General features: G+C 46.7%; 2 protein-coding genes across 13 annotated transcripts in view; one reads left to right on the forward strand and one right to left on the reverse strand.

The window, feature by feature from the left end:
* Nucleotides 1-151: 151 nt before the first annotated feature.
* Itgb7 (integrin subunit beta 7) lies at nucleotides 152-24,603 on the forward strand. Of its 5 annotated transcripts, none has more exons than XM_078014588.1 (17): nucleotides 152-1,901; nucleotides 2,082-2,198; nucleotides 8,075-8,122; nucleotides 8,493-8,696; nucleotides 10,757-10,958; nucleotides 11,047-11,217; nucleotides 11,895-12,136; nucleotides 13,012-13,170; nucleotides 13,496-13,591; nucleotides 13,752-13,841; nucleotides 15,443-15,589; nucleotides 15,819-16,012; nucleotides 16,305-16,528; nucleotides 16,751-16,970; nucleotides 17,114-17,322; nucleotides 17,637-17,797; nucleotides 24,137-24,603. In XM_078014588.1, the coding sequence occupies exons 4-17, from the start codon at nucleotides 8,496-8,498 to the stop codon at nucleotides 24,143-24,145; spliced, it is 2,325 nt and encodes a 774-aa protein (XP_077870714.1). In that variant the 5' UTR covers nucleotides 152-1,901; nucleotides 2,082-2,198; nucleotides 8,075-8,122; nucleotides 8,493-8,495; the 3' UTR covers nucleotides 24,146-24,603. The 5 variants fall into 5 exon arrangements, with proteins under 5 accessions (XP_077870714.1, XP_077870712.1, XP_077870713.1 ...); XM_078014586.1 differs by lacking the exon at nucleotides 24,137-24,603 and adding an exon at nucleotides 18,038-18,359; XM_078014587.1 differs by lacking the exon at nucleotides 24,137-24,603 and adding an exon at nucleotides 18,038-18,359 and having other exon boundaries at nucleotides 152-333.
* The window catches only part of Znf740 (zinc finger protein 740), a 10,084-nt gene continuing 2,647 nt past the window's right edge, over nucleotides 18,688-26,124 (reverse strand). For 3 of the 8 annotated variants that reach the window (XM_078014606.1, XM_078014604.1, XM_078014605.1), the window contains exons 3-6: nucleotides 24,226-24,375; nucleotides 23,793-23,882; nucleotides 22,792-22,910; nucleotides 18,688-21,807 (exon numbers count right to left, since the gene is read on the reverse strand). In XM_078014606.1, the coding sequence (XP_077870732.1) occupies nucleotides 21,537-21,807; nucleotides 22,792-22,910; nucleotides 23,793-23,882; nucleotides 24,226-24,375 (630 nt within the window). In that variant the 3' untranslated portion in view covers nucleotides 18,688-21,536. Of the gene's footprint in view, nucleotides 22,520-22,791; nucleotides 22,911-23,200; nucleotides 23,325-23,792; nucleotides 23,883-24,225; nucleotides 24,376-26,124 lie in introns of all 8 variants that reach the window. The other 5 variants (XM_005325016.5, XM_013358433.4, XM_078014609.1 and 2 more) reach the window with 3 other exon arrangements.

Raw genomic sequence — 26,124 nt, forward strand, 5'->3', positions numbered from 1 at the left:
GGATGTTGCTCCCTGGAGGTATAGCAGAGTGGTGAGAGAGAACTCCTAATCTGCTGGACTTTGCGACTATCTTAGGGGTGCAAAAGAAATAGGATGAAGTATGCTGGATAGGACTGGTGAGGCGGGGGAGGGCTTTTACAGGGTCCACCCTGAGGCACAGGCCTCCCAAAACCCCCACTTGTGCTCTTACTTATCTCTATGGGCCTCACTTTATATATTTAAAAGTGCCTATTTGCCCTTCTCTGGTTCATTTGCATGGTTGTCTCTGGCCTCAGAAGAGAACCATAACCCCACCTTGAAGCTGCAGTGTTTCTGTTTGACACCAGCCCATCGGTGAGCTCTCCCACCCTCTGTGACAGGCTGACACCCTATCCTCCACCCCTCCTGAGCCAACTTTTCCTCCATGACCTCCACTTACTGCACGGCCCCAGTTACCCTCTCTGCTTATAGCCCTTCCTCCCCCCATAGGCCTTACCTCTACAACACCTCTTTTTCAAAGGCTTTTGGCCTTTAGTCTGTCCTTCCTGTTATCTTCTTGCCTCTGTGACTCCCTTGTATCTCTCCTACTGTGCCCACTTCTTCCCAGGACAGTGCTTTGCCTACCTTGTTCCTTGCTTTCTCCACTGGTGACTTGTGCCTGTGGGAAAGGAGTTGAGGATGTGGGAAAGGGGGAGGAGAGAGGAGTGGAGGAAAAGCAGAAGAGGAAAGTGAAAGAAGACTTAAAGGAAACCACAGGGCTTGTGGGTAAGGAGGTTCATTGCCATGGTAACCCATGGTTATGGGGGAAGGGTAGAAGGTCCTGGCTGACCCATAGCTTGGTGCTAGCAGGAGCCCACCCAGAGAAGGAGCCCCTCTTCTCCAGTTGCCTCCTCCTGCCATGCTCCTAGGATCCACCTGACATTATGGAGCACCTGCTAGAAGATGGGCACTTGGCTATGTTTAGTGGCTTCAGCAGGGATCCTAAGAGCCAGTCCCTGCTGCCAAGGGGTGCCTCTTCTGGTATGGAGCACAGCTCTTATGAACACAGACCTAATGTCCAGGTTCCTCTCAAAGCTCCCTATGTTCAAGTGTGGGCCAGTGACCAATCCTATTTATATTTTCCACAGCCCATTCTTACAGGCTTCATCCTGCTTGGCCTCCAGCTGCTGTTACTACTGTGTTCTGCTTCTTTGCTCTCCTCTCTCCACTCTTTCCCAGTCTCTACTACTGTCTTGGCTCCTCCGCCCTCCGTTGCATTCTCCAAGCCTGGCTCCGTGCCTCTCTCTCCAGCTTTCCAACTGTCTGAACCTTGCACTTCTCAAAGCCATTCCACCTGCCTCCATTACTTTTTACTCCTAGTGATTTTTTTTTTAAATTTTAAAAATACCATTATTTTATTAATTTTTATGTGGTGCTGAGGTTCGAACCCAGTGCTTTGACATGTGAGACGAGCACTGTACCACTGAGCCACAACCCAGTTCCTACTCCTAGTAATTCTTTATCGTATACTTTTTATGTGCCACGTACTCTTGTAAGCAATTGATATGAATTATTTAATTCTCACCATGATCCTAGAGTCCCACTTGACAGATGAGAAAGCTGCCATAGGGAGGGTTAAGGAACTTAGCTAAGGGAATTTCTACGTACTAGTAAGGGAGAACAGGACAGTTTGGTTCCAGAGCCCATGGAGTTAAGCTCACTAAGATACTGTGGTCCCTGGGTTTTCAAAATGATCAACAGTCTCTAACTTCCTCCTCTCTACAGTACTTTCTGCCCCCATAGTCCTTCCCATTTTATTCCTTCCCATATGAGGAAGTGAAGAGATCATCAATTGTGGAGGAAGGCTGGGCAACCACTTACTAGTTGCCTGCTCTTGAGCAAAGTTCTTTACTTCTTGCCTCCAGGCCTCAATCTCTGCATCTGTAAGATTGGTGTGTGGGGTGGGGTAGGGGTACTAACACCTAGCTAATGAGGTTGCTGTGATCATTAACTCTAACTTGGTGGTCCAGCACCTGACAATAGATGAGCTTTCTTTTTCCAGATCTCTGCCTCATTCATGCTCTTGGCCCAGCCCTAACCCTGTCTGCTCCACCTTCTTCTAGATCAGCCATCCCTAAGACTCCCCCACCCCAGGGCGTGTCACTTCCTCCTCTGCAGCCTCCAGATCAGTACACAAAGGCTGCTGCTGCCATCAAAGGAAGGCTGCTCTGCACGCACCTGTGAGTACTTGGGCACAGCCCCTTCCCCATCTCCTCTCTTGACAAGCCCAGGCCCACCTGGTCCCAAATGCTTAGCAAGACAATTCTAACCTGGACACTCAGGGTTCTGTCTAGTCTTGAGAAAGCTGTGAATTCCTTTCTACATTCCCTAAGAATCCCTTGCCCCTGTTCCCTCCTCTAGCATCACCACTCACCTCTTTCATCATTTTCCCCAAGAATTGGGCTAGATGGGGGTTGATGTATGAGTGCTGTTCCTGAATGTCTGCCATGTGCCAAAGGCTAGACCAGGCAGGGTAGCTTCTCCCCACATTTCCCCCAGCTGCCATCCCTGCTGCCTCATGCTTTGGCCCAGCTCTGGCTTCTTCCTATTTGGCACCTTGGCCTCCAATTCCACACTCCTTGGAAACGGTGGCCCAGCAGTTCAGTTCTGTTCCCACCTCAAGACTCGCAGCAGGCAGCAGAGGGGGCTCTCCTTGACTTGGGCGGTGTGCATGGGTTGGGAAGAGGTTGTTTCTCAGCTGCTAAAGGGCATTCTCATTGAAACATTCAGTGTGGCCTGGTTCCCCAATATCGTACACTTTTTATGTTCCACGTACTCTTGTAAGCAATTGATATGAATTATTTAATTCTCACCATGATCCTAGAGTCCCACTTGACAGATGAGAAAGCTGCCATAGGGAGGGTTAAGGAACTTAGGTAAGGGAATTTCTTCGTACTAGTAAGGGACAATTTCACCTCAAGGATTATGTTTTCTCCAAGAGGGGCAGGTTCTTTTATCTTTAAATCAAGTGTCAAACCACATGAAGCAAAGATAGTTTCTGAAAGTCTTTTTATTGTAAGGTATACAAAACAGGATAAAGCAAAAATAAGAAAAGGAATATTGTGAAAAAGTAGGCAAAAGTAGTTATAAGAAAATGACGCCAACTTAAACTACTAGTAATGAACTGAACACCATGCATCCATGGAAGAAACTGTCCAAACGGTCCCAGAAACTGGTCCCCTCAAGGTGGTACTCATGCAGGCCTGAGATGCTGTCAAGCTGCTAACAGTGAAATCAAAGAAAGGGCAGGGCCTATTCACTGTTCACTCGGGCAGGGCCTCCTGTGGCCCATGCTTTTTCAGAACAAATCCATGCCAAGGGTAAAGTTATAGTGAGATATGTCTTAAATGGCAGTCTGAAAGCATTGTTATTTATAGTTCCAGAGTTCCAGAAGGTGTATTAACTTAGCTTCTAGATGTCAATTTTTGGAGGAAAGGTCTTGGATGTCAACTATCTCCTTTGCAAATTGGCACACAGTTATCAATATAGCTGTCAGTCAGCAGTTGTTAGGGTCGACTGTCAGTAGTCACTTCTTGTATTACAAGAGAAAACTCAAAATGTAGTGAGTGCAGTCAAAGCATAGTCAAAAGACCAATTTATAGGCTGGGTGGGGGTAGGAAGCTCAGTGGTAGAGTGCTGTCTAGCATTCATAAGGCCCTTTTATTTAGATTCAGAATCATAACACAGTAAAACACACATCAAACAGGGCAATGGGATGTGTATTGGAGTCAGAATCAAGTCCAGGAAAATGGGACAAGCATGTGGTCCCAGGGAGAGAAGGGAAGACTGAAGGAGATCCAAGGCAAAAGAGAAATGGGATTAGGTCAGACTTGCTGGGGCTAGTAGGGAGAAGACAATTTGTGATGGTGCTGCTGCCAGGGTTGGAGGGGAGGAAACAGCAAGACGAAGTGCCAAGAGGCCTGTCTCTGTCCCTGCTCTTCTTCCTGTTCATTGTGTGACCTTAGCTTACCCTTCTGGGGTATAGTTTCCTTTTGCAAAATAAAGGGATTGATGTAGAAGAGTCTTCTATTAGAGTCTAAAAGGAAGTAAAACAACTATAAAGAAACAAAGAAAAGCCATAGAGAGATGTAATTGAATTTTTGAATAGGAAGAGCAAAGAGCATGAGTTCTCAAGGAGCAGAGAAGGGGGAACAATTGAGAGGAAAGGGAGGGGAGGGTGACTAGAGTCCAGGTTCCTATTTAAGAGAGATGAGTGAGCTTGAGGTCTCCTCTGGGTTTGCCGTATCCTGGGAACGTGTGGCAGTGAGGGCCACACCTGTGAGATGAGTCAAAGCTGGGCTTTGTGCAGCAGCATCTTCAGCCTCTCTGACCACAGCACATGCAGTGAACAGGGCTGAGGTTACACTGAGGCTGAGCCTGGGCTGGTCTCTCCCAGAGGGTGGAGGCTCTATCATATATTGCACCCACCTGAGGTTCTGGGGTGAGGAGCAGGATGGGGGTGTTCAAGGCCTCAGCACCCCATTCTTCCCCCACACTCCCTGCAGAGCATCTGGATCTGAATTGGCCCAGGCTAAGGAGGATGCACATGCTTCATGGCAAGGCATTAGGTGACCTTTCTCATATGCTGCTGAAAGCAATGTGAACTGGTCCAACCCCCAGGGAACTTATTTATACTTATCAATATTGGCAAGTACTCACCAATATAATACTGCAAATCATATTGAATTTGTATTGAACCTGTACATCCTCTTCTATTTTTTTAAATAGTTTTTGGTTGTCAATGGAACTTAATTTTATTAACTTACATGTGGTGCTGAGAATCAAACCCAGTGCCTCACACATGCTAGGCAAGCGCTCTACCACTGAGCCACAACCCCAGCCCCCATCTTCTTCTATTAAACCTGTACATCCTCTTCCAGGGATTTATCCTACAGATTAACTTGCACAAATGTGAAATGATAAGTACATGATTTTTCCTTGCAGCATTGTTTGTAATAGTGAACAATTAGAAACTATTTAATTAATTAATTAATTTAGGGCTGGAGATGTGGCCCAGGGGTAGAGAACTTGCCTAGCATGTGTGAGGCCCTGGGTTTCATTCTAGTTACCAAAAGAATAAATAATTAATTAATTTATGTGTATGTGTTTGTGGTACTGGGGATGGAACCCAGGGCCTCACACATGCTAGGCAAGTACTCTACCACTGAACCACATCCCTGCCTCCAAAACAATTTCAATGTCTGTTGCTGAGATTAATTAACTATGGTGTACCCATGCAATGGAAATTTATGTAGTGTAAAAAGAAATAGATTCATCATTTAACTATTTTAAATGTATAACTTGTGTAACCATCACCATTAATTTCAAAACTTTTTCACCACTCTCAGAAGAAACTGTGCTCAGTTAAGCAGTCACTCCCCATCCTGCCTCTCTTCTGACTCTGGTAACCACTAATCTACTTTCTGTCTCGATAGATTTTCCTCATTTACATATTTCATTTAAAGAACTCATACAATAAGTGGTTCACTTAGCATAATATTTTCAAGATTCATTCATGTTGTACATGTCACATCCTTTTTGGCTTTTTTATAGCAAAATAATAGTCCATTATGTGGATATACCACCTTTTGGTTATCAATGCATTAATTGATGTACAAATGAGTTTTTTTCCCTGCCTATTGTGAATAATGCTGCTATGAATATCAATGTTCAAGTTTTTCTTTGCACATCCATTTTCAGTTCTTTCAGATATATACCTAGGAATGGAATTGACAGGTCATAGGGTAATTCTATGTTTAACTTGTTGAGGAATGAAACTGTTTTCCACTGTGGTTATGTTCGTTTACATTCTTACCAGTAATATACAAAGATCCAAATCCTTATCAACATGTTATTATTTTTAAAAATATTCTTAATTTTTGTATGAGGTAGTGGTCTAACTTCATTCTTCTTTATGTGAATATCCAGTGATCCCAGCACCAGTTGTTGAAGGCTATTCTTTTCCCATTGAATAATTTGTAATCCTTGTCAAAAATCAATCGTTCATAGATGGGTGGGCTTATTTCTGGACTCTTGATTCTGTTCTATTGGTTTATATATCTGTCTTTATGCCATAACCACACTGTCTTGAATAATGTAGCTTTAAAATAAGTTTTGAAATTGAGAAATGTGAGTCTTTTAGTTTGTTCTTCTTTTTCAAGATTGTTTTGGCTATTTGGGGTCCCATGAAATTCCATATGAATTTTAGGATTAGCATTCCCATTTCACGTGGGGGAAGGAAGGTACAATGGGATTTTAACTTTTTTAAAAAATTAGAACATTGTAGTTATACATAGTAGTTGAATTTATTTTGGCAAAATCATACATGCAAGGACTTTGATTTAAATCCTCATTTCCCACATTTTCCCCTCCTCCTCCCTCACCATGGATTTAACTTTTTGATTTTTGAACATGGTAATGAATTGTCTTTTTTTTTTTTTTTTTGGAGATGGAACCCAGGGCTTCCTGCATGCTAATCATGTAATCACACGCTCTACAACTGACTTACACCCCCCAACACTTCAATTTTTTTATATTTATTTTTTTAGTTGTAAGTGGACACAATATCTTTATTTTACATGTATGTGGTGCTGAAGATCAAACCCAGTGCTTCAAGCATGCTAAGTGAGCACTCTACCACTGAGCACAACCTAGCCCCAACCCTTCAATCTTTTAAATAGGTATTTTTTTATTTCTTTTGGTAGTGGGGATTGAACTCAGGGGCACTCGACCACAGAGCCACATCCCCAGCCCTATTTTGTATTTTATTTAGAGACTGAGTCTCACTGAGTTGCTTAGTGCCTAGCCATTGCTGAGGCTGGCTTTGAACTCATGATCCTCCTGCTTCAGCCTCCCCAACTTCTGGGATTACAGGCGTGTGCCACTGTGTCTGGCTTAAATAGCTTTTTTTTTTTTTTTAATTTTATCAGTTATTGATGGACCTTTATTTATTTATTTGTTTATATGTGGTGCTGAGAATCAACCCAGTGCCTCACACTTTAGGCAAGCGCTCTACCACTGAGCCCCAAACCCAGCCCCAAATGGGTTTATTTATTTATTTATTTATTTTTTTTTTTTTGAGAGAGAGAGAGAGAGAGAGAGAGAGAGAGAGAGAGAGAGAATTTTTAATATTTTTTAGTTCTCAGCAGACACAACATCTTTGTTGGTATGTGGTGCTGAGGATCGAACCTGGGCCGCACGCATGCCAGGCGAGCGCGCTACCGCTTGAGCCACATCCCCAGCCCCCCAAATAGGTTTTTTTAAAACAGAAATTTGCCTAGTTTTCCTAGAGTTCATTCCAGGAATTTCCAGGAATCACCTTACAACCAGGCTTTTCCACCAGTCTAGATTCCCTTTGTGCAAATCACAGAAAAGAGAAAAAAAAATTTGTGTGTATGTGGTACTAAGGATCAAACTCAAGAGCCTCATACAAGTGCTTTACCATCAGGCAGGTGTTCTGCCATCAGGTGAGAGCTCTAACACTGGGGTGACACTCCCTGCTCCCTCCCCCTTTTTATTGGTACTGGAGACTGAACCCTGAAGCTCTTTACCAGTGAGCCACACCCCAGCCCTTTTTGGTTTTTAGTTATTTATTTTTGGTATTGGGGATTGAACCCAGGTGCTCTTTACTACTGAACGAATTCTTAGCCCTTTTTATTTTTTGTTTTAAGACAGGGTCTGGCTAAGTTGCTTAGGGCTTCACTAAGTTGCTGAAGCTGGCTTTGGACTTGGGATCCTCTTGTCTCATCTATCCAAGACGCTGGTATTATAGATGTGCACCACTGTGCCTGGCTAAAGAGAGAAAAAATTTTAATCAACACTTTACCTATTCTTCCTCTTTTATCCCAGACCTTCAGAAAGTTCTTGTGGTCTACTCATTCCTCTTGCTACTATGTCAACCAAGTGAAACTGCTCTCCCTCTCTCTCACCCTCCCTAATCTGTTCCAGCCTTCTTTCTTCTCATTCCCACTCAATAATCCTCTTCCCTTGTTTGAATTCAAAATTGTGGACTCTGCAAGTGCTATCAGATTATTTATTGAACTCTCTCACTTTACAGATGTGGAAACTGAGGCCCAGAGAGAAAGCCTGACGTGCCATACAGCCAGTGAGTGACCAAGACTGGTGTGCTTATTATTAGTTTTTATCTCCACCATAGTTTGAAATCTTGGTGAAAAGACCTGGGTACAGTCCTCAGTGCCCCTAGGCGCATTCCCAGACTCTTTTGTGGGCCTGTTTGTCCCCCTCTGCCCACAAGAAGGACAGGTCTTCTCTGATGCCCCCAGCCTAGCCTTGTATATACTTCTTCTTGTGATGTCTAAAGACACTGCTGAATCCACAGGGAAATATGAAACAATGAGGAGAGATGAAGAGTTGGGATAGTTTTGAGAGTGGCAACCCACAAGCTAAGTTTAGAGGACTAACAGCTTGGGAGTCTTCACTGAGGACCCATGTCTCCCACTTTACATCCAATACAGGCCATGGTGGTTTTGTCGGTGGCCCTTGTTTTCCTACTGGCCCTGGGCAGAGGTGAAAGTGAAGTGGACATCAAGAGCCCATTCTCAAGGGAAGCCACAAAATTGGGGGATCCTGACCTGTCTCTGCCAGGGTCTTGCCAGCCAGCCCCCTCCTGCAAGAAGTGCATCTTCTCACACCCTAGCTGTGCATGGTGCAAGCAACTGGTAAAGATAGGCCTGTGGCCTTTGAACCATGTGTATTGTATGTACAGGTTGGATATATGTATGTGATTGTGTGGGCACATGTGTGATTTTACTGGCTATACCCTGAAGTCTCATGTGTGACTGAGTTTATGCACATAGAACTTCTGTGTGAGACGGTGTGAGTGTACATCCACATGCATGTGCATTTTCTGTGCACAATTATGTCTGAATATGTTTATTTGTGTTTATTTAGAGAGGACTTGTGACCATGCATTCAAGAAGATGTGCTTGTGGGACTTCATCTTGTGTATAGGTAGAAGGGCCTGCTGTGCACACACACATATAAGAAAGCATATTGCCAATTTGGCTGACATAACAAAATACCATAGACTTGGTGACTTAAGCAACAGGAATTTATTTCTTATATTTTGGGAGACTGGGAAGTTCAGAATCAAAAGGCTGGTTGATTTGATTCTCATTCAAGTGCACTCTTCCTGGTTCGCAGAGAGACCACCTTTTTGTTATATCCTCACCTGACTTGGTAGAAAGATAGAGGAAATGGGTTCTCTGGTGTCTCTTTTATAAAGGCACTAATTCCACTATGAGGATACTGCCCTCATGACCTCACCTAAACCTAACTATCTCCCAGAGGCCTGGTCTGCAAATACAATTGCATTGAGGATGAGGGCTTCAACACAAAAATGTGGGGGAAGAGTTCAGTCCATAGCAGAAAATCTGGGCCTGAGTTTCTGAATCTGAGTCTGGGTGGGGTTTATTATGTTCTGGGATATGTGGCAGGGCAAGAGGATGGGAAGACTTCCAAAAGGTTTTGAGGTGGGTGAGGGGGAGAGAGTGGACAGGAAGGCTTGAGCTTCCTAAGCGGCCAAGGAGGATGCTGGGGAGTAAGTATGTGTTCCTTGCTGGTCAAACAAGTCTGTTCTTTGGAGGATTTTTGGTCCTGTGATTAAACCCAGGGGTACTTTATTGCTGAGCTGCATCCCCAGTCCTTTTTATTTCTTATTTTGAAACAAGGTCACACTAAATTGCCGAGGCTGGCCTTAAACTTGCAATCTTTCTGCCTCAACCTCCTGAGTCACTGGGATTACAGGCATCTGCCAATGGGCCCAGAGGACAAAGCTGTTCTTTAGAATTCCCATTTTGTTCTAATCATGCAGGGATATTGAATTAGATGGTCCTTTTTGTATGGTAGCAAAGTCCCTGAGATCTCAACAGGATTTTAAAGAGGTGGGGGACTCACAGGAGAGCACTGAGGGTGACCCCAGGTGGGGGTAGGAGCAGAACTGTCTCTCAGAGGAAGATGGAGAGTTAGAACAGTGTAGGCCCTAGGTAAAAGATGAAGGAAAATCATGGGAGTTAGCTACAGATGTGGAGGGCCCAGGCGAAAGGCACATGAGTATGGGAGGACAGAAAGAGTAGACATAGAGTCAGACAGAGTCTGTGGGAGCAGAGGCAGAGGTGCCAGGCTGTGGCTGTGGAGATGGGGCCCTTGGGACAGCAGGGTCTGTGTCTGCCTCCTCCAACCCCCAGGCCTGACACCCCTGACAGCTGAGAAGCCGCCCTAACCATTTCCTTCCCCTGCGGCTGCCCAGCTGGTGCAGGGGTACCAGATACACTGGAGGAAGGATATCTCTTCTTCTGTGCCTATCCTCCTCCTTCCCAAAACTGTGGGTCTTAGCCTGACCCCCTTTCCATTTTGATCTAAGCATGCAGGGACATTGAACTAGGAGGTCCTTTTTTGTATGGTAGCAAAGTCCCTGAGATCTCAACAGGAAGTCTGTGGCTCTGGGGGGGGGGTTGGTTACTGGGGGAAGGGGGAGTCCAGATAAGGGGAGGGGAGGGAGAACTGCTATAGGAAGTGGGTCTGATAAAGAAGAAAGGGCCGCAGTTCAAGGGTAACTGTGGAGGGTCTGAGGAGGGGAGGGCTCATGGAGTTGACAGAGCGGAGTGGACGAGTGACTAGAGGCGATCGGATTTGTAGGGTAGTTCTGGGAGAGGGGTTCAAAGGCCCTACGGCCCTTTGGGGGCCCTTCAGGGTCCCCAAAGCCTTCCTTGTGACACAGAACTTCACCGCCTCGGGCGAGGCTGAGTCGCGACGCTGTGCTCGGCGAGAGGAGCTGCTGGCTCGGGGCTGCCCGCCGGAGGAGCTGGAGGAGCCCCGTGGCCGGCAGGAGGTGCTACAGGACAAGCCGCTCAGCCAGGGCAACCGCGGCGAGGGGGCCACCCAGCTGGCGCCGCAGCGGGTCCGGGTCGTGCTGCGGCCGGGTGAGTCCGGGCGGCGCGGCCGAGGCACCTAACTGGGCTCGGGTTCGAGTGCGTTCGGCTGACCTGCGCCCCTTCTTCTCCTGCCCAGGGGAGCCCCAGCGACTTCGGGTCCGCTTCCTCCGGGCCGCGGGTTATCCGGTGGACCTGTACTATCTCATGGACTTGAGCTACTCGATGAAGGACGACCTGGAACGCGTGCGCCAACTCGGGCACGCCCTGCTGGTCCGGCTGCAGGAGGTCACCCATTCGGTCCGCATAGGTGAGCCAGTGGCCGGCCTCCACCCTGCCAGCCCTTGCCTTTGCGTCCAGCTTCAACTACCACTCTAGTCTCTGCCAAAGTCCTGGATTCAGAAGGGCCATCACCTGCCCTCTTCAAGTGTTTAACAAACCTAGCCAGGCCACAGGATCCTGACATCTGTACTGAGACACCTATCTTCTAGGTCAGAGCTGGAGGGGACTTAAGGTTGACTTCTCACTAGAACCCCTCACTTCACAGGAGGGCTGACCGAATCCCAGAGTCTGGAGACTGTTCAGACAGCTGCCCTGGATTTACCAACCCAGTCACTGTTCTGATGTCACTGTCTCAGACCAGTAACTCTTGGATAAGGCTTAGATGTCACTGTTTCAGCTCCACATTCTTTGTTCAAGAGCCCCTCTGCTTCCTGCGCTTCTACACCCTCCTTCCTGACCTTCCTCAGCCTTCAGGAAGACTCAGTCTGCCCCTGTTTTGTCCCCCTCTTAGTTTCCTGTGCTTCCCTGAGGTAATGGTCCCACCCCTTCACCCTTGCCAGGGTGAAGTCCTCCCTCCTAGGAGCATCGGCCCATCATGTCTTCTAGGACCATCCCTTCTTTTCGCTCCCTTCTGAGTTCTCAGCAGTGACCTCTTCCAGTGATTCCCAGTGACCTCCCTCAGCCTTTGTGTTTACTGCCTCCCAGGTTTCGGCTCCTTTGTGGACAAAACAGTGCTTCCCTTTGTGAGCACTGTGCCCTCCAAGCTGCGCCACCCCTGCCCCAGCCGAATGGAGCGCTGCCAGCCACCTTTCAGTTTTCACCATGTGCTGTCCCTGACAGGGGATGCTCAAGCCTTTGAGCGGGAGGTGGGGAGACAGAATGTGTCTGGCAACCTGGACTCACCTGAAGGTGGCTTTGATGCCATTCTTCAGGCTGCCCTCTGCCAGGTGAGAAAGTGGGACCAGGTCTGAGTCTTGAAGGACTGCTTGGGCCAGGCTGCCTTCTGTGGTTAGTTTTTGTTGTTATGGTGTTGGGGGTGGAACTCAGAACCTTGCTAGTTCTAGGCAAGCACTCTACCACTGAACTACACCCCCCAATATACCCCAATGGTTGTGTAGTGCACAACTTAAGGGGGTACCATTTATTTTATTTTATTTTTTTTGAGAGAGAGAGAGAGAGAGAGAGAGAGAGAGAGAGAGAGAGAATTTTAATATTTTATTTTTTAGTTTTCGGTGGACACAACATCTTTGTATGTGGGGCTGAGGATCGAACCCGGGCCGCACGCATGCCAGGCGAGCGCGCTACTGCTTGAACCACATCCCCAGTCCCCTCAGGGGGTGCCATTTATATTGTCATTGTAGTTTGCTTATTTATATTTGCAGAACTGGGGGTTGAACCCAGAGATGCTCTACTGCTGAACTACATCTCCAGTCCTTTTTATTTTGTTTTTTGAGACAGGATCTTGCTAAATTGCTGAGGCTGGCCTTGAACTTGTGATCCTCCTGCCTCAGCCTCCCAAGTAGCTGGGATTACAGGCATGTGCCACCATTTCTGGCTGTATATTTATTTTTACAATAACCTAGTAAAATTACTTGGTAAAATATCTTGAGGAAGAGGCACATTTTTTTCTAATACACAGAAAGGCCTCCACTAGCAGTAGCCCTGTTTGGGGAGCTGGGATGAAGGGAGAAGCAGGGAACTGGAAGCAGGAAGGTGGACATCAGATGCAGAGGGAGGCAGGCCATATCCTTGGCTCACAGGACTGGCTAGGGTGGCTGAGGGCCATACCCAGGTGCATAGCCCCCTCCCTCCCACATCCTAGGAGCAGATTGGCTGGAGAAATGTGTCCCGGCTCTTGGTGTTCACTTCAGATGACACATTTCACACAGCTGGGGATGGAAAGTTAGGTGGAATTTTCATGCCCAGTGATGGACACTGCCACTTGGACAGCAATGGCCTCTACAGTCGCAGCCCAGAATTTGTGAGTACCCTCTAACCTCTCTACCTGAGCCACAACTCCTCTCTTTCCAGGTACCTTCATCGCCACCCCACCTCACATTCTTCTTTGCTGGTGACCATCCTATAGATACCCTGCGGTCTTCCCCAGCAGGGAATTCCTCCTCTCCAGCCCAACTGCTCAGATAGGAAACCTGTGCCCTTTACTCCTTCCTTCCTTCCTGCCTTGCCAAGCCTCCAAGCTCCTTTAGTTGGTGGCACCCTAGGTCCTGGATTCCTTGGGATGAGGGTACCTAGCATGTTTTGTGGGAGACCTGTGGTGCTCACCTTGTCCCTACTTCCTGTCCCAGGACTACCCTTCTGTGGGTCAGGTAGCTCAGGCCCTTTCTGCAGCAAACATACAGCCCATCTTTGCTGTCACCAGTGCGACACTGCCCATCTACCAGGTGAGAGTTGTCTGAATGCAGACCACCCATCCCTACCCTAATCTTTTTCAATTCTCCCAAAGACCCATTCTCGGTTCCCCATATGCCTCCTTTCAGACCTCTAGGAGCCCATTTTCTTAAAGCTGTGTCCAACCATTTTCTTCAAATCCTCCTAACTCAGGAGCTGAGTCAGCTGATTCCCAAGTCTGCAGTGGGCGAGCTGAGTGAGGACTCCAGCAATGTGGTGCAGCTCATCATGGATGCTTATGATGTGAGCACCAGGGTGGGAGGGAGAATGTCGAGGGTGGGCACAAGGGAAAGATGGAAAGGAGTTCTCAAGGTGCAGTGGCAGAACTAAGTGGCCATGCTCATTTTTTAGTTCTAACATTCTATAGCTCTTATCTACAGTTTACACATGGCTGTCATTGTCCCTCACTCTCACATTCACAAATCTTTTTTTGATATTTATTTTTTAGTTGTAGTTGGACACAATACTTTTATTTTATTTATTCATTTTATGTGGTGCTGAGGATCAAACCCAGGGCTTCGCATGTGCTAGGCGAGTGCTCTACCACTGAGCCACAACCCCAGCCCACATTCACAAATCTTAAGTGTCTGAAATGGCCTTGAGATCCCGTCCCAAGCTCCTGAAAAGCTGAGCCCTACTCTGGGCAAGGAAGGACAGTCACATTCCCTGAATTTTTATTTCATGCCAAGTCTGTCCTAGTGCACATACTGTTTGCCACCTAGTTTAACCCCACCTGCTTTCTGACTATTTTACAGATGAGGAAACAGAGGCTAAGTGCCTTGCCCAAGTTCACATGGATAACAATGAAAGGGCTATACATACAGAATGTAAGATGAGAGCCTGTGTTCACTGTTCATAAACAATTCAGACAGCTGGATGTGGTAGTGCACATCTGTAATCCAAGCTACAGGAGAGACTGAAGCAGAAGGATCACAAGTTAAACCCCAGCCTCAGCAAGTTAATGAAACCTCTTCTCAAAAATAAAAAGGGCTGGGGCTGTAGTGATAAAATACTCCTAGGTTCAATCCATAGCACTAACAAATAAATTTAATAAACAAAATTAAAAAATAAACAATTTAGAACCAGACTTTTTGGTCTGGGGTTGTAGCTCAGTGATAGAGCGTTTGCCTAGCACATGTTAGGAACTGGGTTTGATTCTTAGCACCACATAAAAAAATAAACAAATAATGTTATTGTGTCCATCTACAACTAAAAATATTTTAGAAAAGAATCATAAACTTTTGCAGGTAGAAGGAACCATTGAAAGATATTTTTTAAAATTTATTTTTAGTTGTGGATGGACACAGTACCTTTATTTTATTTATTTATTTTTATGTAGTGCTGGGGATTGAACCCAGTGCCTCACATATGCTAGACACATGCTCTACCACTGAGCCATAACCCCAGGCCCCACTGAAAGTCTTAAGTGTCTTTTCAGCTTAGGTTGTAGCTCTACATCTAGATTGTCAGCCTCTTGATGAAAGGGACTATGTCTTAAACCATGGTGAGAAAATTTTTGAGATAGTGTCAGATTTCTCAGGACAAACTCAGTCTCACATGCACACTGGTTATGTGTCCTGCTTTGGACAAACAGGGTCACTGCATGTTCATGGCACTTGGCCAGCCCCTGTGGTTGCCATACTGTGGTAGGGATCTCTGGATCCTGGATAGTTTACTTAGGGTTCTCATAGCTCCTTCCTCCAGAAAGGTCTCCTTTTGGGGCAGAAGGGAAGGAGCCCCAGGGTGGCAGAGGGCAGGGTTCTGATACAACTGGGTATGGCCAGAGAGGGCAGAGGCTGGGATTCCTGCCTTCATCTGGTTGCTCGCTTCCTCTCTTCCCATAGAGCCTGTCATCCACTGTGACCCTGGAACACTTTTCACTCCCTCCTGGGGTCAATATCTCTTATGAATCCCAGTGTGGAGGTTCTGAGAAGAGTGAAGTTGAGGCTGGGGACCGTGGACAGTGCAACAATGTCCGAATTAACCAGATGGTAAGAGCCGGCCAGGACAGGCAAAACCAAGGTAGTCTTCCACCTGTCCTTTCTGAGGGGGGTTCAGTGAGTGGCTTCCCCAAGTGAGTTTCTAGGAGATAGTGTTAGCATGATCCCGTCCTTTAATTTACTAAGGAATAGAGTCCTGCATGATTGGCGGGCTTGAGGTGTGTGTGTACACACATGCATGTGTGTATAACAGTCTGGTTCCTTCCTGCCCTGTCCTCAGGTGAATTTCTGGGTTACCCTCCAAGCTAATAACTGCCTCCCAGAGCCCCAGTTCCTGAGGCTCCGAGCACTTGGCTTCTCTGAGGAGCTGACTATGGAGCTGCACACGCTGTGTGACTGTAACTGCAGTGATACCCAGCCCCAGGCTCCCCACTGCAGCGATGGCCAGGGAGACCTTCAGTGTGGAATATGCAGGTGAGTCTCTTGGTCCCTTTACCCATCTGGTTCCTACAAGTGACCACTCCTCGTGTTCCTCTTTGCTTCCTTCTCTCCCACTGGGATCTCCTGAACATCCCAAAGCTCCACTGAATGCCATGTGTCTGTGCTTTCTCCCCTCAACAGAACCCCTCCATTCTTCCCTCCTTCCATGCTTGGTGCTCCACTGTACCCTGGTATCTCTCTCCAACTTTTAAGGACTTGGGTTTAGAGGATCCTAGGAAAAAAGTCAGGAATGGTCCAACTCTCCCTTCTTGACTTCCCCTTCCAGCTGTGCCTCTGGCCGCCTGGGTCGACTCTGTGAGTGTTCTGAGGCTGAGCTGTCCTCCCCGGATCTGGAATCTGGGTGCCGGGCCCCCAATGGGACAGGACCCCTATGCAGTGGGAAGGGTCGGTGCCAATGTGGACGATGCAGCTGTAGTGGACAGAGTTCTGGGCGTCTGTGCGAGTGTGATGATGCCAGCTGTGAGCGACATGAGGGCATCCTTTGTGGAGGTACCTGGAGATTTTGGCAGAGGGTGGGGTCAAAGGGGCCCTCCCAAGAACACTTAGACTCTGGGAGTCTTATGGCACTGAAGGCAAGTGCCAAATATTCTGGTGTATGAATTGGAGGATGTGTCAGGCACACTTGAGAGGAAATGAGTGCATGTGGTGGTGGTGTGTGATAACCATTTGTGTGCGAGGATGGTTATCGCCCTGTGCATGGCTCTACCCCAGGCTTTGGCCGCTGCCAATGTGGAGTATGTCACTGTCATGCCAATCGCACGGGCAGAGCATGTGAGTGCAGTGGGGACATGGACAGTTGTGTCAGTCCTGAGGGAGAGCTCTGCAGTGGGCATGGACACTGCAAATGCAATCGCTGCCAGTGCTTGGATGGCTACTATGGTGCTCTGTGTGACCAGTGCCCAGGCTGCAAGACACCATGTGAGAGATACAGGTGAGGCTTCAGTTCTTGCATCCTGAGAACAGGGACACAGTGGGTTTGCTTAGCACTCACACTTGCCTGCTCTTCCTGCGCGGGGTGTAGGTGAGAGCTGGTAAGTAACAAGTGCTCAGCTGCTAACTTATTGGTATCCACAGGGACTGTGCAGAGTGTGGGGCCTTTGGGACAGGCCCCCTGGCTGCCAACTGCAGCATGGCTTGTGCCCATGCCAACGTGACTCTGGCTTTGACCCCTATCTTGGATGATGGCTGGTGCAAAGAAAGGACACTAGACAACCAGCTGTTCTTCTTCCTGGTGGAGGATGAAGCTGGAGGCAAAGTGACGCTTAGAGTGAAACCCCAAGAGAGTAAGTGGGTAGAGAGGCCATGGACATGCTAAATAGATCTGGAAATTTGATGTGCAGGGTCTCAGAGCTGGGCATGTGATATGATAATAATGGGAAACCAGGCTGGATTTGATGCAGAGCTGTAAATAAATATAGTGCAAAGGCAGAAAAAAGTGATAAGTCTAAGGTCTCAGGCAGAGAGGATAAACTTGGACACTTCTGGATTCCTTTTGCTTTCAGTGACAGAGTTTCGGAGGCAGGACTCATTGTGGGCAACTGCTGATCTGTCCCTGTGCCTTATCCCTCAGAAGTCTGTATTGTTTCTTTCCTCACAGAGGGAGCAGACCAAACTCAGACCATTGTGCTGGGCTGTGTAGGGGGCATCGTGGCAGTGGGACTGGGGCTGGTCCTGGCTTATCGGCTTTCAGTGGAAATCTATGACCGTCGGGAATATAGTCGCTTTGAGAAGGAGCGGCAGCAACTCAACTGGAAGGAGGTGAGGAGACAGCCTCTTATTCCACTGGCTGGGTCCCTTTCTTGCTGTCAGCTTCTCCACCACACAACCAGCCCTCAATTCTCATCTAGGAGCATCCTCTGCAGACTTAACCAATCCCTCTGCTGTCTTCCTTCAGCTCCTATGATCTTGCGCTAGTTCTAGGTTGGGCTCTTAGGACTAGGTAAATGGGAAGAGGAATCCTAAGATTTTCCCCTCATAATTTGCAACCTTTTCCCACAGGACAACAATCCTCTCTACAAAAGTGCCATCACAACTACTATCAATCCCCGCTTCGAAGGGGCTGATGGTCCCATTCTCTGAGGGGGAAGGAGTCTCACCCAGGGCTCTTGTCTCTGGGATAACAGTGGGAATTGGGGAAGGGGGTAGCTATCAGGCAGCAATCTAAGGAACTAATCCGCTGGTGAGGAGTGGTCGCCACCCAACTTCATTTTCAGAGTGATACTCAGAGGGCTGCTCCTACTGCTGTGACTTTGTTTTCCACCTCAAAAAAAGCAACCATACCCAACCTAAGTATACAATAAAGTCTTACCTCAGACTGTAACTGTCACTTTGCTTCAGCCCACCAAGGCCAAAATAGGCTGTTCAGCCCAAGCCTACAAAAGCTAAAGTCCATTTCTCCTCTGGCCACTTGAGGGCAGGAAGTAGCTTGGAAACAATTGGCTCCACCTCCCTGGGCCAGAGGGGCCTGGATTCTCAGGTAACTGATGATCACAAATAAGGAAACAATCACACTGGGACACTGCTTCTACTGGTGTCTGACATTCTGTCCTGCTGTCAGAACACATGCAGTTTTTGCTTCTACTCTTTGCTTCTCTGCAGGAAAAAAAGGTTTCCCCAAAAGACAGTCTTCCCAAAGAGGAGATGAAATGTAGAAAAGCCCCACTATTTTTATTTAAATATCCGAAATATATCACGAAGGAACATACACTGCACTTTAATGGTAAAAAGATACAAGTTTATAACATCTTATAAAAACTACCATTTAAAAGTGATCTTGTTCATTTGATAGTCCCCACCCCCATAGCAAAATAAGTATATTAAAAAAAAAAAGTGGAGAGGAAAGATAGGAGGGGGATTGTTGAAGATAAAAGCCCTAGGGCCACAGTAGAGGCAAAGAGCATCTGGGAAGAGGGCTAAAAGTTGTGTTGGGACTCCACTCCTTTAACCCTCCAATGTCAAGCTGTGGGGCACAATCAGTAGCTAAGTGATGAAAAGAGGCTGCTGGGGTTGGACGGAAAAGATGAGAAGGGCAGGGTTGATATGGCCTGGTGCAGGAGCTTACCCAGGAACTGGCACTACTCTTTCCTAGGCCCTCCAACTCCATATCCTGGTCTCTGAGAGCCTGCCCTATCTCCATTTCCCCTCACTCCAAACACACCTGAGGCATCTTTCCAGTGCTTAGCCCCGCCCCTGCAGAGGAGGGGTGGGGTATTGGGCCCAGGAGCCTTTGCAGCAGTCCCAATTCTATGGATTCCCTGGGGTAGAAGCAGGGCTCCTGTGCCTGTGGGTGCTCACTCCTTTCATCCCTTTGCTCATCTCTTCACACATCAATTGCCCCACATCAGCACGTGAACTGGACTAATCACCATTCCCAACCCTCAGCAGGAATGGTTCTGGTATGGCCATCTGCACTGCTCAGAAATTCTCTTACTTCCACCTACCAAGGCAGGTGGCCAGATCTGAGGTGTGTCAAGGGACATTCTGACTAGCACAAGCATTTGAACATAAAGAAGCACACATCAATCATGTGATTCTCTCTACATTTCAAACAGATCAGCTCCAAGTGGCAGGGAGCGAGTTCCCACTTTCAAAGGGACAGCTTTCTCAAGGTATCTTCCTTCCCAGAGTTAAATTTAATAGAAAAATCCCAGCTACAGCAAAGCCCTGTAATAGGTAGGGGGCTGGCCCTTTCCTTGCAGGGACCACGGCAAGGGTCTGAGGACCAAGATTTAGGTCAAATGGGAGTGTCAGCATAAAGCTAGGGCAACACATGGTGGGAAACATTTCTCCTCAAAACCTCAGATGCTGTCCTCCAAAAGCTAAGGGGTGCCACGTCTTTTTTTTTCCCTGAAATACCCCTACCTCAGGGAAATGGAGGACCCCTGTCCCCAACCCTCTTGAAGATTGCTGCCATTGTTTATTCCCTACAAGAATTTTCTGGGCAATGAAACCATACTTCCTGAAAGTTTCATCCTAGGTCCCCACCGACAGCTTGGTGCTCTAGTTCACCTTGTTTTCAATGATTACACCTGACAGTGCCCTACTTCCAAAGGTCAATGCAGGCCACATGGAGTCAAATCCCAGAACCTTCCATAAGGATCCTTTTGTTAGCATAAGGAGAGTTTTGTTTGTTTTTATTTCACCTTAGAAAATTCATGTTTACAAGCCCTGGCTTGGGTTAGAAACATCCTAACCACCATCCTGTTGAATCAGTCTAAAAAACCTCCTCTGGAACAAAAGCCTTTTTGTTCCCCAAGTAAGAGTTCCTCAGCTCCTGCTGGGACCCCAGCACCCTTCAGTTCTGGGCAGGAGGCTATTTTATGCACATCCTCCTCTAAGTTGAGGGTGATAGAAGGGTTTGGCTCAACAATATGCCATCTTCTCCAAGCACACAAACGTGAGCACTCACATACCACACACTCATCTGATCACTTTCTTGAAGGTGAAGAATGGTGGAGCAGAAAGGAGCAAGAAGTATGGTTAAGAATGAAACCTAATTAGGTTTCTTCCTGCAGTCCTTCCTCTGCAGCATCCCTCTCTCCCCATCTTTGTTGGGTAGGAATGGCCATCAAGAAGGGAGCCAAATTCTTGTTCTTTGGGACACAAGGCCAGGCTCCTATCTCCTCTACCCGAATACAGGACTTGGGCAGGGATAACTGCTCCTCCTGCACAACAGTCATGTCAGGGCTCCAATTCCTGTTTCTCTAAGTACTGTTAGCCAATTTGGGACTAGTCTTGGGTTTTCCTTAGAGGACACAAGAAGAGAACCCACTTTAACATCCTTGACTCCCTGCTCAACACCTCTGTCTGGCTTTAGGAGTCAATGACAGTGAGGTAGCCATAAACCATATACAAGACCAATTGCCCAGAGAGAAGGAAAGGGCTTCTCATGGACCACTGTCACCCAAGTTTCCTCCAGAAGGCACTTGAGCTGATCTCATCACGAATGGTGCAACATGGGCCATTACAACACCCATGGGCACATTCTTGCTCTTGAGGAGGTAAGCAGTACTCTTCACTCTTCCTGGACCCAGCCCTTGTCTGCTCCTCCCACTGTCTTCATTTTTGTCCTTACAGTGTATAAGAAAGTCAAAGTAAGCTCAGCTGCCATCCCTGATCCTATTCTCCTTCAAATAGGAGGTGAGGTGCAGGACTGTGGAACGTTCAGGATCCACTATAACTCAATCTTGGGATAGGGCTGGACTAGCCACAGTCCTTGCTTCTGGATCAGGACTTTAAGCCTCCAGATTACCTGTGTCCATAGTTTACCTGCTGAAATTGCTTTTGGATAAACAAAAATAAGAACACAACAAACAAATCCCCTTTCCCAATCTTTTCCATTTCAGCTGCCAGCTGGAGTCCAAGGTTGTGGGAGCCACACTTCAGTCTTGGTCCTGTACCTTGAGTCCTCACTTATGACCTCAGTCAAGGGTCCAGGGACTAGCTCCCCTACCCAGGAATGCTGTAGGAACTTCCCCGAGATACTCATAGTCTCAGATTATTTACAGAGCTGAGGCTCTGAAGCCACTGTCCCGATGCATTCTTCTGGTCTCCTGGGTCCACTCCTCCAGGAGGGGGACAGATTCAGATGGGGTGGTGGTGGGACCATCAGACCAGAAAGGGTGTGCACTCTTCTGTAGATTCTTCTGATCACTCCCACCACCCAGGACCCCTTGCGCCTAAAGAGAAAACTGCCCATCAGAAGTCTTCGACTGGCACCCTTGGCACATCCGTTTGTGTCTGAGTAATCGATCTGTCCGAGAAAAACACTGAGAAAAAAGGGAGGAAAAACTCAGTGGCCCATTAACAAGCTCCTTCACCACATAGAAGGCATATGTCATATTCTACTTCCTCTCAACATGTGCAGATGACACAAGCACAGTGGTTAAGAAAGCAGTTGTTGGAGCCAGAGCCCCTGGCACCGAATCCTGACTCTACCACTTAGGAGCTGTGTGACCCTGGCAAGTTATTTCACAGCCCTGCATCTGCATACTCTTCTATCTGTAAGATGAGGCTAAGTGTTCCTAATCACACCATAGCTGCTTTGTTTATCAAATATTACTGAGCATCTATCTCAAGGCAGGTACAGTTCTTGGGGCTGAGGACAGGGTAGAGAGTAAGAAGGACAGTCACTGCCCTCATGGGACTTTCACTCTAGCATTCGGAAGATTCCATGTAAGAGTACAGAACAAAGCTCGAGACCTAGCAAAGCATCCAGGAAGTGTTACTACTATCATTCTCATCTCTTGTTCTTGTCTTGTTTTGGTCCTGGCATTGACATTCTCATCAGATCAGATGCTGACCTCAGGGCAAAGATTACATCTCTTCCTCCAAAGTGCAGGAGCTCTCAAGTCGGACTGAATCCAGGCTCTGCCCTTGATCTGCTGTGTCCCTGGAAAACTTAACTTCTCTGAATCTCAATTTCCCCATAATTGAAATGAGGACGACACAGCTACTTTATGGAGTTAATGTGAAGATTTACTAAAAAACAAACAAAAAATATCTATGTAAAGTATGTTCTCACAGTACCTACAGATTAAGTGCTCAAGAAAGGCTATTATTATTTTAATATTCTAACCCTTCCCCCTAAGCAGCTGCATGAGGCCAGAGGGATGAACCTCATCCTGAGGTTCATCTTTTATGGCAAGGAACACTGGGTGGCCCCTTTGTTAGGCAGGAGTGGGCATGGCCCTGGTTCTTGGGTAAGGAAGTTTATGGGGCCGTAATGGGGCTGGATGATGTGTGAGCCTTACCTGATGACACCGTTCACACTGGTAAGGCTTTTCACCACTGTGTACACGCTTGTGGCGTTCCAGGTGGTACTTCTGAATGAATCGCATATCACATATATCACACTCAAATGGTTTCTCACCTAACCCAGGTGGAGACAGAAGTGAATGTCAAGAGGTGTATGTGGTAGGGACATGGTTCCAGCTATCTTCTTAGTCATCTAAGCTATAACATAGTGGAGAGATCCCCAAAACTGCTGGTCTCAGTGACACCAGAAACAGAGCTATGCACTCTTTATACCTCATTTACTTATCCATTTCCTCCATTTCTAATGCTTCCCCTGGAAGGTAAACCCAACTAAACAAGTATATCTCTTCACAGAACAAAAGTTATAGACTATTCTCCCCCTGTGAATATAAACAAGAGACTTACCAGTATGAATAAGGATGTGCCTCTTGAGGTGGTAACTGCTCCTAAAGGCTCCAAAGCAGTGTTCACAAATAAAATTTTTTGGAATCTTTACTTGAAAAGAACCGTTTTGTTCCACTACCACCACCTGGGGGCAACAATCAGGCATGTCATGAGGCTATTCCTCTGCCCTCTTCCTAGAGACCATTCTACTCTGGGTCCATTTTCAGCTGCTGGATGAAGAACCTCTCTAATGATATCTAAAGATGCCAACATCTCCCACATTCCTCAGGGTTAAGAGTTCCTCTGGGAAAGGAGGTGGAGTGGGTAAGATGCCTGTCTTGTTACACTCAACAGTCTGAGCATGACCTGAGCTGGAGTTAGTCTGTCCCTGCCCTAGGGAACAGTATAAATCATGTTCCCTGACCTGTACCAAAGATGTTTCAGCAAGGGTAGGTATTAACTACTAAAGTGGACTCTGGATGAAATCAAGGGATACACACTGGCTATGAAGGATGAAAGCATTTAGGGAAAGTTCCAGGGAGAATCACAGTGGAAAGAAAAGATTACCCCATTACTAAACTGTACTGGTTTGGGGGATTACCCCATTACCTGCCTTTTTAACAGTCTTTTTTGAGTGAGAAGCCTCAGCCAAGCTGTCATCATCTTTCCGGTTCCGGGACTTATCACTGTCTTTTCGGTGGCCCTTTGAAGACAAATCAAACCTAAACTCACAGTCCATCTCAGAACACAATATAAGAGACCAGATACTACTTTCTGACAATTTTTAAGTGACAGGTAACCACCTGCTCCAAAGGCTTAGAAAAAGTACTCTTCTGTTTCTCTCCATGTACCTTGGTCTCAAGGGGTTGTTGTATAAAAAGACCTTCCTCAATTCTCTAAAATATCTATATTCATTCATTCCCCAGCTGTACTCCCTTTTCCCACTTTCCTAAACAGAAGCGCTGAGGAATCAAAGCTTGATGTCTCCTGGCACAAAGCTTGGGCCACCCGAACCCCAAGCACCACAGTGGACTCAAGTGCTGTACCTGACTCGAGCACCTCAGCACATCAGGGCTACCTGCCCGCTCGCCATTCTCGGCCTGCTTGCTGGCAATCTGGCTCAGCATCATCTTCTTGCTGGCTGCAGTGGGAACCAAACTCACACCTGCTAGGCCTTCACAAGCCAGGAGACTTGCCTAAGTTGAAAGGAGAGGAGGTGTCAGATCACCTGGCAAGGCAGGGCAAAAACAGGCTGCCATCTTCTATAGAACTGCCTTTTACACCCAGCTACAGACAAATTGCTTCTCTCCAGGGAGCAGCCCTCCTCACTGCCAAACCCTCCTTCCTTCAAGATCCTCCCCAACTCATCTCACCAGTTCCTTTTCTGTTGTTCTTCAGCATTAAAACACACATGAAATTAATAATCAAGCAGTATCAACACTTTTGTCAGCAGTACTGTGCTAGGTACAGTGTATGTGGCTACAAATTACTTTGAAAGTATTTCTAGGCCTTAACATTGAGTGGATACGAGATGTGTCAAGATTACCTACAGAAATGGGAAATGCCTAGAGGACTTTTCTCCTCTCTCAAAAGCTCTCAATTTGGGGCTGGGGATGTGGCTCAAGCGGTAGCGCGCTCGCCTGGCATGCGTGCAGCCCGGGTTCGATCCTCAGCACCACATACCAACAAAGATGTTGTGTCCACCGAAAACTAAAATAAATATTTAAAAAAAAAAAGCTCTCAATTTCAGAGCCCAGAATTGTTGGTACCAGCTATATATCCTAGGAGGTTTGTGAGAGACCAACCTTACATGTGACTGAGTTACACTCCCCGGCTGGGTGCTGAGGCGCTCAGTCGCAGAAATGTCGCAGAGCTTTCCCCACTCTTCTTGGGTCTGAGGGTTGATGTCTTGTGCATGGGTGTGTCTTGCTACAGCCCCAGGAGTGAAGCTATGCTCATTTGTTCCTTTGTAATATAACCCCTTGCCCGGTTTAGGATAGAATCTTCCATGGAAGTGCCTTGTATGTGTCCCCTTCTCTTACTGTGCCCTTGGGTGTGGCCTACCCAGGTGTCAGTCAACCTGCTAACAGCGGACATCATGAAGATACTCAGCCCCCTGAAATCTGACCCCTTGCCTCATTTGAATAGCTTATCCTCAATAAAAGGGGTCAGCACGTGCTCTCACTCTCTCTCTTTCTGTGGATCCTTAAGGTCAGAGGAGGTGTCACAGTGACTCCAAAGAAAAAGGTATTGTGTCTTCTGTGTAGTTATTTCATGCAGCCCAGTTAGCCCAGTTTAACTGGAGTGACCCCTGAGCCTTTAGTCGCGAGATCAGAAACCCAGCAGAGGTTATTTCTCTTTAAATATTAATAAGTGTTGTCAGTTACAGCAGATGTAAAAATTAAACTACTTGGAAGGATTCTGAAGTTGAATAAACAATTTCTTTTGACTCCTTAGGCCATTTATACGTATGCATATCTACATTTTTTCATATTCTCTGTTCCACATAAAGTTGACAAGTTACTTAAACAAGATATATTTAAGCAAATAACCCATTTTCACTGCTGTATTCTTCAAACTGACTTTGTTTGGTATCACTCGATATATGTTTCTTTTACTGATAAAAAAAACTTAAATAGTTGGTCAGTAAACTCCCAAATTTATAAAAAAATTCCTTTCTTTATAAATGATCAGTGTATCTTGGGATCCCTTCTCCCACCTTCAGGGACACTTTGGAGTGAAAGGTCCAGAGTCAAAAATCTTATCACTGCTGTTTGTACTGTAATCTTGGGCAAGTTATTCCACTTTTTAAGCTAAATAAATAGTGCCTATTCTCATAGGGTCGATGAGAACTAAACTAAAATGTAAAATGCTTGGCAGTGCTTAGCACAGAGTTAGTGTTTAGTGAAAGGCAATCTTTTAAAAATAAGAATGAACTTAATGTG

This window comes from Ictidomys tridecemlineatus, chromosome 6, assembly GCF_052094955.1.
Source record: "Ictidomys tridecemlineatus isolate mIctTri1 chromosome 6, mIctTri1.hap1, whole genome shotgun sequence".
Classification (NCBI taxonomy): domain Eukaryota; kingdom Metazoa; phylum Chordata; class Mammalia; order Rodentia; family Sciuridae; genus Ictidomys; species Ictidomys tridecemlineatus.

What these genes read in the sequence shown, in the direction of transcription:
- Itgb7 (XM_078014586.1), top strand. Translation starts at nt 8,496, where the DNA reads ATGGTGGTTTTGTCGGTGGCCCTTGTTTTCCTACTGGCCCTGGGCAGA. An exon ending in CCGGGTCGTGCTGCGGCCGG is followed by an intron (nt 10,959 to 11,046) that starts GTGAGTCCGGGC and finishes TCTCCTGCCCAG; the next exon opens with GGGAGCCCCAGCGACTTCGG. An exon ending in TTCAGGCTGCCCTCTGCCAG is followed by an intron (nt 12,137 to 13,011) that starts GTGAGAAAGTGG and finishes CCCACATCCTAG; the next exon opens with GAGCAGATTGGCTGGAGAAA.